We start from the raw sequence: 15092 nt of genomic DNA, 5'->3' as shown, positions 1-15092 counted from the left end.
GTCTAAATTATTTGTCTAAAAGTCACACTGATACCTTTTTTCCTCACTGGTGTGGATATATGCATGTATGCTTAGAGAAAATCTTCCACATTTTGAGTCTTCAGAAAGAAACACTTCCATCACTGAGACTTGACAGCCATGAGCCCACTCACAGGAACTGCCTCTTCTGCTTGGGAGCTTCACTGCTCTGTCACAGCCCCAAATTTGGTTCCTCTGTTTTGAGTCACTTGTTTCAGGTTGACCTGCCTGACCTCCTCTGGTCAGCTGGATTTGGAGCTGAGAATACATAGCCTCTGCTCCCTGCCTCTGTGCAGCATATCTATGGTGTGGACACACACTATTGCATCTTATTAATTGCAGCTAGGTGTCACCTGAACAATTTGTGGGTATTCTTAAAAGATAGTGGTTAGGTCTTGATTCCACCTTGCTTCCACACAGAGTATGAAAACTTTCAGTAACGAATAATACAGTATATCTAATAGACATAATGGAAATAGTAATTAACATAATAGCACCAACAAACTGTTATAACTAATATTATTAGTTCTGTGTCTGATAGCATACTTGCCATCTGTGGAGTTCTGCTTTAGAAAGAGTCAGTAGCAGAATCCCCGTTTTGCAGAATGGGAACCTGAGGTATAACCAGAAGTAATTGCTTATTTTGGATAGATTTCTGGAAAACAAATTACAAGTCTGTCATAATCTGTCATAAATTTCTACTAATTAGCTAATCTATTGTCCATAGTGGTTTAAAATTAGTAGACTAAAATATTTCCTCAACATTTCCACAATTACCTGAGTATTTTTAATATACTGTATTTAAGTATATTGGTAGCTGCTAAGATTAGAAAAGACAATTTCAGAAGGAAACAGTCTTGACTGGAGTGTGGTCACCATGTGGAAGATTAGGAAATGCAACACCAACCACACTTATGTTATACCTTTTTCTGACTTAGGTGATGAAAAACTGCATATAAACCAGCAACATATTTGGCCAGTATGCACAGATTTTTCTCGTGTCACAGGCCAGCTTTGTGTTTCAACATGCCATGTAAAATGTCCTGTGCTTTCATTAAATAAAATTTTAAAAGTGTCATATTTTCCATTATCTTGAGAAGATATTATAGAATATAATTCCCATCAAGGATAAGCATCCACAATCTTCCATATATGGTTTTCAGAAATAATTAAAATGTTGATAAAAAGATAGTTAATTCCATTGAGTTCTTCTAGAATTGTTTTACACAAAAATATTTGTTCCTCATATTTTAATTATAGTTTTATCAGAACTTGCAGGCTAATCAAATTACTCTTTTGTTAACATTTTAAAGGAAGACCTTTATGGAATCATTTTTAGGAAATATATCTCAAATGAAGCAATGTACAGATGAGCAGTAAAACAGTGTTATGCTAAAGTTTAGAGATATTTACTCCTCATTATTCCAGTGGATTTCTACATGCAGCTTTTAAATATGTCAAAGTATATGTAAGAATATATATAGTGACCATCACATTCACCTAGTCATGTTGCCTACCTGAATTTCTCCTGGCACTTCAACCAGTTTGCACCTTTTGGTTGGTGCTATTGATTAAGTAGATTTTTATATTGTGTTTCTGTTTCTGAATTGTGATAGAAGCTGCATGGCCACTTTTCAATATTTGATGAACTATGTCCATTATATTAATATTATCTGATATGTAAAATGTACATATTTTGTATTTGTATTTGCACATATCATACATGTTGGGCATTCCATATATATTTATGTAAAAATTTTGCAATTACAAAGTAAAAATGCTTTAGAAATGGAGTATATTTTTATTCTATACTGTGTTTTCCCCAGATAAAAATACTTTAATAATTGTAATTTTTTTTGTTGGAATCATTGCTGGTTGTTAGAGACAGAAGTGCCTCAGGATGAAAATATAAATGCATAAAATATCACTTAAGTGGGAATTTTATCTTTCAAGTCACTGAAATATTTAAAAGTTATGTTAAATGTCTTTTAGCCAGTGGATCTAAAGATGATTCTGTCCTTTTTGTAATTGAAGGGAATTGTGTCACTTGTTACAGCTCTCAATGTTAAAGTAAAAGGACTCATTACAACCTGGCATGAAGAAGACTGCTTTTTCCTTTTGCCGTGAATCAGTTTAAATCAAGCAATATTGAAGTAATATGCAGCTGTAAAATTTATTCCTACTGTCTGAAATAACACTGCTACAAATTTTTATAGAAGACATAAAACATAATATTTAAGAAAGTAATATTTATCATAGAAGCTTTCATGGTGGACATAATCAGAAGTTCTTTTCTCCAAATCATAGATTTCAGGTTGCTTGCATGAGAAAATGTCACTGGAGAAGCAGCACAGCTTTTACAGCTGATCTTTCCTAAATCCTCCAGGGTGTTTGGATATCCATGCCACATCCCTACAACCATGTATTTAAAAGGTGGTTTTATCTCTTTTAAATTAAGCATTGCCTCATTCACCTGGATATGCAAATATCATAACATCAGATTACGTATCGGCTGAAGCTGATTGCCCAAGCACCAGGTCCCTGTCTCGCCCTCTGTGTTTGAGTACAGTTTATGCAGAGGTAAGGGCAGTCTTCCCTGTCCTGCTGGTGGTTTCCTGCCATCACCGTTGTGGCAACACCAGTGACAGGTAACCATGCCACACACCCCCTGAAAGGATCATCTGCACCCCAAAATCATTCCTCTAAGAATGCTCTGGCATCTTTATCTCTGCCAAATCACAGTGATCATTACAGAAGCTGGGTTCCGATTCACCTGTACACTAACGGACTGACTTTTAGCACACATAAGAGAAGCAGCACATAATACCTGAACAGAGGCAGGGGTCTTGGACAGCTGTCACTGAATTCATACCAGACCATGCCCACAATCAGACCTTCTTTTTTTTTTTTTTTTTTTTTAAAACACATCATATATTGCATCTCACCTATATTACCAGTTGACCAGTGTACCATGTCCCCAACATTTTCCAGAGCCCAAATAATATCCTTGGCTTCCTTCCAGAATGTGCCAGTACCCAAGATCTGTAAGGCAATTATTCAGAGCAACCCACTCACATATGTCAACTTCTATGCACTCAACATGGTTGCTAGATTAGGTGACAGGCTGGGCTAGGTATTTTTCCAAACTCTGTTAGACTGGAACATCTAATGCAATCAGCTTCAGACCCTGGCCATTGTGATAGGATGATGTTTCTTCTTGACTTCGGAGTGATGTTTGCACTGAAGTTCAAAGAGAGAAGGGAACAGTTTTAGGAAATGCTGTATTTTATATAAGTTTGACCTTGTTGTCTGCTTTGATGGCCTGGTGATGTTCCAGGAACTGAGTTGTATTACTCATGCCCCTACTCTCTTGCACAATAGTGACCGTTCATTTCCTAAGGTTCCACCAGTGTGATATATGCAGGCCTGCAGTAGTATCCTATTGACCTAGGTATCTCAGAAAGTTATAGTTACTCAAGCATTTTTTCTTTTAAGTTAAAGACTGATATGAATAATGAGATCCTCCTCACCTGCATTAGGTAGAACATAGAAAAATTATAAAGTTTCTCTAAGAAATAAAATTAAAGGGGGGAGGGGGATCATTTTCTCCCCAGTGAAGATTTTTCTATATCTGTGTAGTATAACAAGGAGTTTTTTTATTTTGGGGTGAAGCAGTTGATACAGGTCAGTGACAAAACAAATCATATTGATTGGCTCACTTCTCCTAGGACAGATTTTTTTTTTTTTTTTCTGTGGGAATCTCCTAAGTCTGCAACAGGAACCTGATTCTGTGGAATTCATAAAATCCTCATATGGACATTCTTGTTCAGTTACCACTTCCAGCAGTTCACCATATTAACATACCATCTACAATTTAGTTAATCAGCTATCAGCTGGGTTTAATTTTTTTTCTTTCATTGCTCTGCTGCTTCCAGATGACTCACACTTTCACAGTCCCTTCCTCAGCATCACTGCCTGATTCTTCTCCTTTGTTCTTAGTCTCTTGAGCTAGATCCTTACTGTTGAAAATCAGCATAGCTCCATAGCGTTCAGTAGAGCTGAGTACATTTAATGTGACTGAGTACATGGTCGCCCTCATTAGATGTTGGGCAAGCAATGTGTTTAACAAACTTTAAGGTTTCTTAGGTTAAGTATTTACATCCTCAGTTTACATTAATGTGACATGCATACATTTGCATATATTAATTGCATTGGCATACCTAAATAAAAAGAGCAGTAATGTGTGGATACTTTAGCATGTAAATTCTCTGAAGCATGGAGAATTCCATTTTGTATATGTGGAAGCACCTTTTCATTGCTAACAGAAACAAATGGTAAGTAATAATAGCAATTTACAATGATTAATAACAGTAAGAGATGAAAGTATGCTAACTAGGAAATCTGTGTTAGTAGTGCTTCATCTCAAACATTCTTCTTATAGTTGAGACACTATTTCCTTAGGTAACCTCAAAGTCATATCAACCAGTTTTAGAGGGGAGGCTAGAAGCAGAGCTCTTCAGGGATTATTCTCCTACTGTCCACCCTTACTGGGATATCCAGGTCTTCCCTTTTAGGAAGGAGTCAGCCACTGAGCAAAACAGAAGGCAGTGCAGCAATAGGAAGGAGTGGAAGTGGCTGGTACTGGCCTTCAGCTAATGGCTGTACCACTTTGGCCAAGTCAATTCCACCATAGCTCCTTTTTATTCCCTCTAGATGATCATTAACTCATGCAGTATTTGGATGAATTTCTAGTGGAGGCCCTTCTTTAGACTAATTATATCAATGTAATAGTTTCAGGAAAAGGTAAACTAACATCTGCAGTACATGATGGTTGACTTAATTTTTTGCAGTTCCTTTGTAGGGAATAATTTGAAACTAATCTCTGCTCTGTGCTCTGTTTGTAGCCACGGCTGTTTCCAGTGAACAGAATCCTGTTATTATCATAGCTGTAGTTGCTGTGGCAGGAACCATCATTCTGGTCTTCATGGTGTTTGGATTCATCATTGGGCGAAGGTATTGCACCTTGCATCGGCATAAACACATCTAATCCCACTCTTTTGAGCTCTCAAGGCACAGTCTAATCTGGGATAGTAGTTTGCAAAACTGAAACAGAAGTAATATTTAGTAAAAACAATTTTCATTTAAATCCTGTTATCAATTATACTGGTTGTCCTCTTTGGTAAGACATACTTAAATCAAGATGTTCTTTTTGTCCTATATAAATGCACTGTAAAAGGAACCCCTAGCAGATTCTTTACTTATACTCCTTAAAGTCCCTCCTTCTGTTCAGTTTTCCCACATAGAGAAGTCTGACACTTTATCTGATCAGCCTTTAATTGACTTTACATTCAAGAAAAAGAGGCACAGCAGTAAGTTTAAGAGTACTCTCATGTAAAACAGTGTTCTGCTTTCAAGTCCTTTAATCCTCTGTTTTATCCGTGGAAGCTTTTCACCAGAACTAGAATTTTCTCTTTAGGACCTGTCCCAACTGGTATTTGATACAAAAGCTTTTTGATTGCAACTGCTCATGATTTATTTAAAACTCTGCTGTCAAGAGAACTATAGCTGAAACTTTCAAAGGGCCTGCAAGGAGTTAGGTGCACAGTGACTGAAAATCCCAGTCTGCAGAACTGATGTTGTCAGGATTTTAGCTGTGAGGAAGTAAATAATTATTTACCAGTAAAGCTGGTGTCTTTCTTTTCAGACATTGTGGCTATAGCAAAGCTGATCAAGAAGGGGATGAAGAACTTTATTTTCATTGTAAGTGTTTTGCTTTTTTTTCCCCTTTCAAAAACTCCCAACTGCAATGGTGTAGACAATAGTAAAACAACACTCCATGAAAGACAAAGCCATAAGAAATTCAAAAATGCTGTGTAAATAGCAAGTAGGAAGTTAAACACTTAAAAAATGTGACCTACACAAAAAGAATGCAGATTAAAGTCAACATTCCTCACACAGACAGTTTTATTTCTATACATGTGTATGATATACTGTTGGTTTTATTCTGCTTTCTTTTGGCTGCTCTGAATATATGTTTCACACCATCCTAATGATCCCTCTGAGGTGCAATATTTGAGAGACCCGAGTGACTGTATGATCTTCACCTCAGTCAGACATCAGATTAAGAAAGTGTGGGTCACTGCATCACCCTAACAATGAAGCTGTTCTGCTCAAAAGCTGTTTTCTGCTACTGTGAATACTGTAGCGTCAATATTTACAAAACATAATGTCCTTAAAAATAGAATATTTAATATGAAAAGAAAGGTCAGCTACTTCCTTACTGTTCTCTGTTCTAGAATCACTTGCCTAGCTAAGATTAGCACCTAAAGCCTCGCTTGTTAAAATCACAGCTACTATCTGAATTTATGCTAGAAATGAATTTATGCTGAGAAAATTCAATTAAATACATCTTTCTTGTGTTAATGACAATTGAAAATTCAAGGGGAGAGGAAGGCTTATGCAAGAATAGTTTCATTTTTATCAAAATATTTGGTTTTAAATTTCTTTTTTTAGCCCTTTCTCATTTAAATTTTAATATTTTGACATAAAAAATTAAAAATGTTTTAATTTATTCTAGAATCAGTCATTAACTCAGGAAGTATGGTAAAGTTAAGTTTCAAATTTATTTTGAGCATCCAAAATAGCAAAATCACATAATAGAATTAAACTGAATATAGATTCTGACACAGAACAATGCCTGGGTTTCAAGTCCTCTCCCATACTTGGTGTTGTGGTTTAGCTCTAGCCAGCAGCTAAGTGCCATGCAGGTGCTCGCTCGCTCCTCCCCTCTCCCAGTGGGATGGGGAGGAGAATGAGAAAAGAAAGTAAAGCTCATGGTGCGCAGCTAGCTCAGTCAGTAGAGCATGGTAGACCCTTAATCCCAGGGTAGACGTGGGTTCGGGCCTCACATTGACAATGCCATTGCTCACCACCATCTGACGGATTCCCAAACAGCAATCCACCCTTCACGGCCAACTCTCCCCAGTTCATATACTGAGCATGATGTTCTATAGTATGGAATATCCCTTTGGCTAGTTCAGGTCAGCTGTCTTGGCTATGCTCCCTCCCAGCTTCTTGTCACCTCCTCACTGGCAGAACATGGGAAACTGAAAAATCGTTGATTTAGGATAAGTGCTACTTAGCAACAACTATAATATCAGTATGTTATCAACATTATTTTCCTGCTAAATCCAAAACACAGCACTGTACCAGCTACTAGAAAGAAAATTAACTCTATGCCAGCCAAAACCAGGACACCTGGCAACTCTCATATCAGTAGAACTTGCCGTTTAGTCATGCTATTTTGTATGTAGCCTTTGTTGTCTACCAATAATTGCAGTTGTAGCTTAAATCCATCAGATTTTTTTTATGGAAGCAATATGGTTTATCTTATTTTGCATATGTTAAAATCTTGAGCTATTATCAGAATGTAATGAAGTAGCCGCTAGTCACAAATTCATAGCATCTTCTCAATGCATGGATCGTTAAATGAGTAGTTCTAGCCAAAGCTCCACTCAAAATCAGATCAAGGTTTCTGTTTCACATTTGTGCCCTGAAAAAATCTGACCAGCTGGAATTTGTTCATGCTCCCTGAGTTTGGGTGTGTTGCTACCTGAATCGTTTAAATTCAGTGATATTAAAATAAGTAGTGACATCATTGCAGCTTTAGTCAATCAATTCATAGTCTGTGCAAGAAAGGTGGAAAATAATAATGGGATAAGAATTATTTATCATGCACTTTGCAGTGCAGCTGATTTTAAAGAATTCATCAAAGATCTGAAGTTACTTAAATGTTACTATTCTGGGAGTGATTTGAAATTTGTCTCTCATAGATGCATTATAAGCTTTTCATGTCTTCAAAAGGCCTACTACTTTCACTTTTTAAATCCCCGTTACGTCCTTGAAGGAAAAGATCAACTATGTAGTCTTGTATGTAATTATATAAACAAAAGGAATATGCTAGATAAATAATTCTTTTCCTTGTCTCCATTATTGGTGACATTTTTTGTTTCAGTGAAATTGAATTAATATGAAAGCTGCTACTTAGTGATTAATAGTTGATCCAGAAATGTGAGATTTTGTAAGTGTTCATTTCCCTCATTTTACTTTCAAGATATCTTGTTATCCAGCAAATCAGTCAGAACAGTTAGCACACACAGTCTTTTTAAAATCATAGTACCAAATATAAGTCACTTTTTGCCAAGCTAGTTTTTCAGTGTCTGTTGATTGAAGGTGCATTATTTAATTTTATTTGACAACCATGTACAGGATGAGAGTCTGCTGTAGCCACCGCCTTGGTCACAGAGCTGTGAACACCAGCTTGGTGTCATTTTGCTCCATAACATCTAGACAACCTTCTTCTGTGCTGAGGTGCCAGATTGGATTTTCAGAAATGCAATTTACAGCAAACACATACTTAACACAAAAATTTACAAATAACCATTTTTTAAAAGCAGGCTTTAAAGCATTGTATTTAATAGAGTATCATATATTTCATTTTAGTCCCCCTCAACTCTCTGTGACGTCAAGTGCTACACTTAAAGGTACAAGTACGGTGGAGCAGTTTAGTCAAGCAATTCAGATTTATATTTTAGTTTCCTCCTACCATTTTCTTCTAACAATGACTTCAATCCAGGACAGCATTATTTCATGTTGGTATGCCACGATAGCCTTGGCATGTCAAAATGTTTTATGACAGCTGGAATAAAGAACCATCAGAGGCCCACTTGAGATTCACAAGTTTACCTCCAATCCAGGTCCCTTATCACAAACACAAGAGGGTGGCTCCTTCTCCGTCTCCCTGCCTGAAAGCTCTATTACAGGAGGTTAACCTATTGCTTTCTTCTAATTTTCTGTAGTCTTTTTTGGTTTTAAGAAATAAATATTTATAAATTCAAAAATGTGTAGCATAATCAATGCGATTAGAAGAACATCTATTTGCATACATAATATGACAGATAATAACATCTAGGCAACATTTCAAATAATTTATCTGGATGGAAAGTCATTAGATTACTCAAAGAATTTCTCTAGCTTTTTCCTTCTTATGATGATCTGGAGATTTTTTGATTAGTAATACCATCTGAAACATAAATACACATGATTACCAAGCTATTCTTCAATATATTTTCAAACTTAATATATTTTATGTTCTATTAAAAGATTAAAAGAACCATAAATTATTTATGTTTTGTATTGATTTTTGATCCTATTCTTGTATATCAGTATAATAATTAGCAGAGGAACATTCTTGCATTTTCATATGGAGTTTTAATTCACTGATTTAATTAAAGCTTAAGAATGTAATCCTTGTGAGTTGAATTTATTTCATAAAAATTGTTTGATTAGTGGATTTCCAGAATTGTTCTACTTTCACCAGAAGTTTTCTACTTTCACCAGAAGAGCAAAAAATAATTTTCCTCAATCAGCAGCAAACTAAGGGAAAAAACCTCATGCCGGCCAGAGCGCTGCGCTGCCTGAGTTGCAGTAAGTGCCGTACTGGAGAAGGAGGGAGCAAAATCCAAGCTGCTGCATATTATTCACTTAGGGGATTCAGAGAGGCAATAATTGTGCCACAGACCCAACCTTCCCTTCCTGTGCCTTTACAAGTTAACTACAAGTGTTTCTCATGTTCATATTCTGGTGCAAGAAACATACCTAAGGATATAAATTCTAAGTGCTGTCAATAGCTTAGATTGGCTACTGCCATAGTCTGTAAATAACATTATATTCAGTAGTTGAAGCAAATTGAAATAGGTGGAGGAGCCTTTCAAATCCCACTAGAAGACAGAGATAACATAAAGAAATGCTGTTTATGCAACCTGAAAAGAGACAGATAAACTGTCCTTACACAGAAAAGAAAGTTTCACCTCCTCTGCTGGTTTTATACCTCTTCCCCTGGTTTATTTTTACTCCTACTCAACCCTTGCATTTTATTCCATTGAACACTATTTAATATTTATTACTTCTTTCACTTCAAGGTGGAGACGCATATGCTAATATTAGTCATTTTTAGAGATGGGATTGTGTACTTGTGTCAGCATGCTTTCAGATGATGCCTAAAACTAAGGTTGCCTCTCAGAGCAGCTCTGACTCAAGCAGTGTGGAAGCAGGTTCACTCTTCCAAGGAGCACTCTGCATAATGAAATTCCTGGGCTGACTGCACAATAAGTGCCTTTGCTTCATCACAGTCATGCTTTCTTACATCATTACAGTTAAATTTCCAGGCACCAAAACCTACATTGACCCTGAAACCTACGAGGACCCAAATAGAGCTGTCCATCAATTCGCCAAGGAGCTAGATGCCTCTTGTATTAAAATTGAGCGTGTGATTGGTGCAGGTAAGGCTGCCGTGGCTTCCTGATTCAACTGTTTCATTTAGCTGGGATCGAAACTCATACATCATAATGACAGGCAAATAATTATACCTCAAGAATAGAAGAACTTCTTGCATTTGCCAGAGTGGTTAAGAGCAATGAAGCTGCACTCGCTTCTAAAATGTGAAAACAAACAAGGGGGAAAAACCAACAAAAAACAGATAAGTAAATGAAGAGTCTTGCTTGACATTGAAAGCTTGTGAGTTTCTAATTCTGTATCTGCTGCTAAAAATTAATTGGGGGGAGGGGGCCAGTTTTGCTGCCTATTATTTACAGTCAGAGTAAAGGTGTTAGGCATGAGTGCAAATTCTGCTCGGTTTCCTTTAGCAGGAGGGCTTTTTGACCTCTGAATTTTTGTTCATGTGAATAAGGAAAACTGGCTGCAGCACAAAATCTTAGAGACTAGGATGGTCCTGTTTCTGTATAACAAAATCTTCCCTCAGGCTGTTTTTTTTTGTTCTACCATATTTCTTTTTGATATTTTACGAATACAAAAAGTTATTGTTTAACTTCTCATGACTGATTGTAATTGCACCAGCATTACATTGCTTTTTTTCCTCTTGAACTGTCTACCACCTACTTAAACCATGGTGTTCATGCTTTAAAAAGGCAGTTTCATTTGTTTGCATTAATAAGATATGTGACATTTTTATTGCACTACTCTGTGTAGTGAAATTAAGTTTCCATGGGTAAGAAAAATATCAAATACTTTGGATTCCTGGAGGAAATGTTCTTTTGCTGTCCTGTTGTTTTATAAAAGTATTAGCAGAATACTTTTTAAATCACCCTGTAGTTTGGCATGCACTTTAAATTACAAAGTGTGGTATTATTTAAAGAGAAGAAATGTCTCTAAAATATGCTGGTTTACCTGTAAAAAAAATCTTTACACTTAGAATTCTCTTATGTTTAGAAATGCCTCTTTAAAGTAACCTCACTCGTGTTGAATCATGTCTTAATCAAGGAATAGTACTGTTGAAATTAACAACACTGCTGAGCAAATTATTCTTTCAGATGAGTAAGAACGTAAGAATCCAGCCCTTGCTAACTAGTAATTTTTGTGATGCTGGAATGGTAACATCTCTTCTAATAAATACACAATATACAAGATCTAAATTCAAGATTAGCACAGAAAAATTACTGAGCTTTTTTCTTTTGCTTTGAGTTAAAAAGCTATCAACGTAGCAACAGTTCAGAGCACAAAGATATATTCAGTTGGACTTTGGAGATGCCTTCTGAGCAAAATGCTGAAAATGCTTCAGTTGCAAATACAATCTAAAATATATTTTCACTGTTATGACAGAGTCATTCCAGAATGTTAATTTTCTTGACTGCAGATGAATTTGGTCTTGATTTTAATAACTGATACCAAAAAAACTAACGTGTGTCAGTAGTCATTCTGAAGAAAGTTAATTAAAAGTGCTATGGTGAAAGCATATTGTGTATGTGGTTTAGCTATGGCTTTAACCTGTTGATGCAGATAGTGAATAGGAGTGAAATGTAATGCAGTCCAAGAACAACACAATGTTAAAGACCCAAAGAAGCAGCTGAAAGTCATACATCAAAGAAGAATATTCAATTTCTACTAGGGACAGCACCAGAAAAGCTACTTAGCAGTCTCAATGTGCATCAACAATGCTGGCCACGTCAACTATTGAGTAGTGCCATGTCTCTCAGACAAACAAGGTGCATGTATGCTTGTACTCAGTTTGCATGAGGGATATGTGTTTTCCTTGCCAACATTTTCATTACCATCCCGCTGTGGCCACCTGTCAGATACAGAATACGGTGTCCACTATGTTGAGTCCTTGTTCATACCACACATCCTTTGTTTTAGCCTCTTCCTTGTTGACATGCTGAGCTAGTGGCTATGTGTCTGTGCAATCTTCCCACTCTTGTTGTCATATTTTCTGGATCATTTTTTAGCATAATTTCAGCTGAATATACTGTTTTCTTGGGAATAAAAGTAGTTCGTTGGCTAGCATCCTGCCCTGAAATGCATTACATTCAAGTTTCTGGTCTGCCTGAGTGTAAGTGATCTGCTTTTGGAAATCAGTCAAAATCAGATTACAGAGAGCTGGAAAGGAGTTAAGCCTTAGTGTCTCCTCTGCCAAGTATCCTAATTACCTGGCTCTGAAATATCACATAGACGCACACAGACACTTATACTCATGTCTTCTTTTTGTCTTGAAGCGAAAACAATTTTGGCAGATACTGCTAGAGAAAATAGTTATCCTTTAGTAAGTTCTCATGGCTAGGAGCTGTGAGTGAGGTGAGTGGTGAATTCATTTATAGTCATCCATGTTGCTAATGAAGTGCAGGAGGGAGGTTAAGGCACCAAGCTAAGGGCATGGCCACCTAGTTGTTATGTATGTAGCAGCTATGCCTCATGGTATCCACAGCTATGACATGGATATTCAGACCACGACTCCAGTGCCCAGGGATGGTTGAGGCTAATGCCTCATCTGTGCAGACAGGGACAGTTGTATTCTACTTGGCCAATTACCTCAGGTACATCACAGTGTTAACAGAATTATATAGAGTTGATTGGAGCTAACCTTAATTCAGCTAGCGTAGAACAAGAGGGAGAGGACTTTTGATTCTGTGTGCAGTCATCTCCTGTGAGATTTGTAAAATGAATGATGCTGAGTGAAGATTTGCCCAAAATCACCCAACGTCTGTTGGAAATATAAAGGTTCAGTCAAAGTTCTACCCTTCTGGCTGGAGAACTGTGACGCTGAGGCCCAGGTACTGCTTTTTTCCTTCTCTAAGCTCTGCTGCTGAGGGTTCCAACAGTGACTGTTTCCTAAAAAAGATTTCTTAGAATTCATCCATTAGGACACTTAAACTTCTACCTCTTCAAGCATGCAGCCCCATTTCCAAGCATATCTCCATTGCCAGCCTTGCCAGTTTGTATGTGCACTTGAGTCCTGATCCCACCAGGTTTCTCGGGACCTCGGTCTATGCCCCAAAGGAAATCTCTAATCAAACTCTCTGTGTTATTCTTTCCTAAATCAATAACTTTTCAGCACTCACCCTAAAACATGTCTTGGATGTAGGCGTGTCTGCATACTTGTGTATACTCAATAGCTTAATGTTAAGATACTCCACAGGTATTCAGAACATAAATTTCAGTCTTGATTTGATTTAGAGAAGGGACTTGGATCTATATCTCCCATACTCCAGATAAATTTGCAAAGTACCAGATTATTAATTTTTTTAGAGATGTTCCCCTTTATTCACTGTAAGATATGTTATAACCCTTTTCTCCCATATACCTCAAGAGATTTTTCATCCTGTTTACAAAATAGGGGGGCTCTCTTTCTCTCTGCTGACACAGCTGTGAGGCAAAAGGACAATCCTTACGTCTTTCACAGTCTCAATAATAGTGAGGTGGTAGATGTTTTGCCATTCATATCCATATCCATCCAGCATGCTTACATCCTCTTTCTTGTCTGATGGAGTACAATTACTTTTCTCCCAATTTATGGTTGTTGAGGCTTTTTTTTTTTAGGTATTCTTGCTGGCTGTTTGGCCATTTTTTCCACATGCTTCAGGTTCCAATTGTCTGTTAGTTTAGTAGCCTTTTACAAACTTCCAGCCTTTCCTTGTGTTTGTTTAATGTAACAAAATTATTGTAAGTCACACCTTTCATTTCATAATCTGCAAAGTAAATTATCCCGCTTGAAGGTAATGGTGTAGTGCTTCATTTAACACCATAACGATGTTAAATTAAAAGCAGGTCTGAAAGAGCTGCCTTTTGAAAGAAAAAACCCACATTGGATCTAAAGATAGCAAGGAAACCATGTAAAACAGAATGACATTTTCATTTAGAAATGGTATTACTATTTCTGTAATAGTATTTTCTTATGAAAGCTACTTCATATTTATGAAAAAAAAAAAAAAAGTAACAAATTACTAACAAGTCTTTTAAAAGATTCAAATAACAGTGATGAAGATTGGCTTAACATGAACTGTTTACTCTGTAAGGTACTTAGTCAGCAATTCATTTAAAACACGTGCCTGTCTTTGTGTTCCTAAGTAATCTGTTTTGAATATGAACATGCTAAATATAAACACACACTTAGGTGGCTAGCTGAATCAAGGCCTAAAAAGAATATTGATATAGTCAAAGTAATTCAGCATTGATCTTCATTTTAGGAGAGTTTGGTGAAGTGTGTAGTGGGCGCCTAAAGCTTCCTGGCAAGAGAGATGTTGCAGTAGCCATAAAAACTCTTAAAGTTGGCTACACTGAAAAGCAAAGGAGAGATTTCCTGTGTGAAGCAAGCATCATGGGACAGTTTGACCACCCCAACGTTGTTCACTTAGAAGGAGTCGTTACCAGAGGTAAGCAGCACCTTGATTTGTCAGTCAAATAACATAATGGCAGAAATTACTTTAGCTTACTCATGGTCAACGTTTCAAATTATAAACAGGCTGCACACTCCTAATGGAGTTTCTCCTGATGCGTAACTAACTAAAACAATGCTTACTTTATGCTACAACCCGAGGAAAAAAAATAAGATGCACACATGATTAAAAGATGAAGTACTTTGAAATACATTATTTTTCTAGTTTCATTTAGCCTCAAAGACTGTGCAGAGAGATAAGGTTTCTTATGTCCCTTCATATTATCTGAAGTGTCATTATCCCAGAGTCCTGTTCACACATCAAGAGTTAGGAGAACACACTGACATTTTG

General features: G+C 36.8%; 1 protein-coding gene across 6 annotated transcripts in view; it reads left to right on the top strand.

Annotated features, from left to right (window-relative positions):
• The window catches only part of EPHA7 (EPH receptor A7), a 167223-nt gene that overhangs the window by 128867 nt on the left and 23264 nt on the right, over positions 1–15092 (top strand). For 4 of the 6 annotated variants that reach the window (XM_026844873.1, XM_026844868.1, XM_026844874.1 and 1 more), the window contains exons 8-11: positions 4923–5031; positions 5723–5778; positions 10233–10358; positions 14553–14738. In XM_026844873.1, the coding sequence (XP_026700674.1) occupies positions 4923–5031; positions 5723–5778; positions 10233–10358; positions 14553–14738 (477 nt within the window). The remainder of the gene's footprint in view (positions 1–4922; positions 5032–5722; positions 5779–10232; positions 10359–14552; positions 14739–15092) is intronic. The other 2 variants (XM_026844869.1, XM_026844871.1) reach the window with 1 other exon arrangement.

Source organism: Athene cunicularia, assembly GCF_003259725.1.
Source record: "Athene cunicularia isolate RWA chromosome 3 unlocalized genomic scaffold, athCun1 chr3_part1, whole genome shotgun sequence".
NCBI classification, from domain to species: Eukaryota; Metazoa; Chordata; class Aves; order Strigiformes; family Strigidae; genus Athene; species Athene cunicularia.
This window is presented reverse-complemented; position numbering and strand designations above follow the sequence as displayed.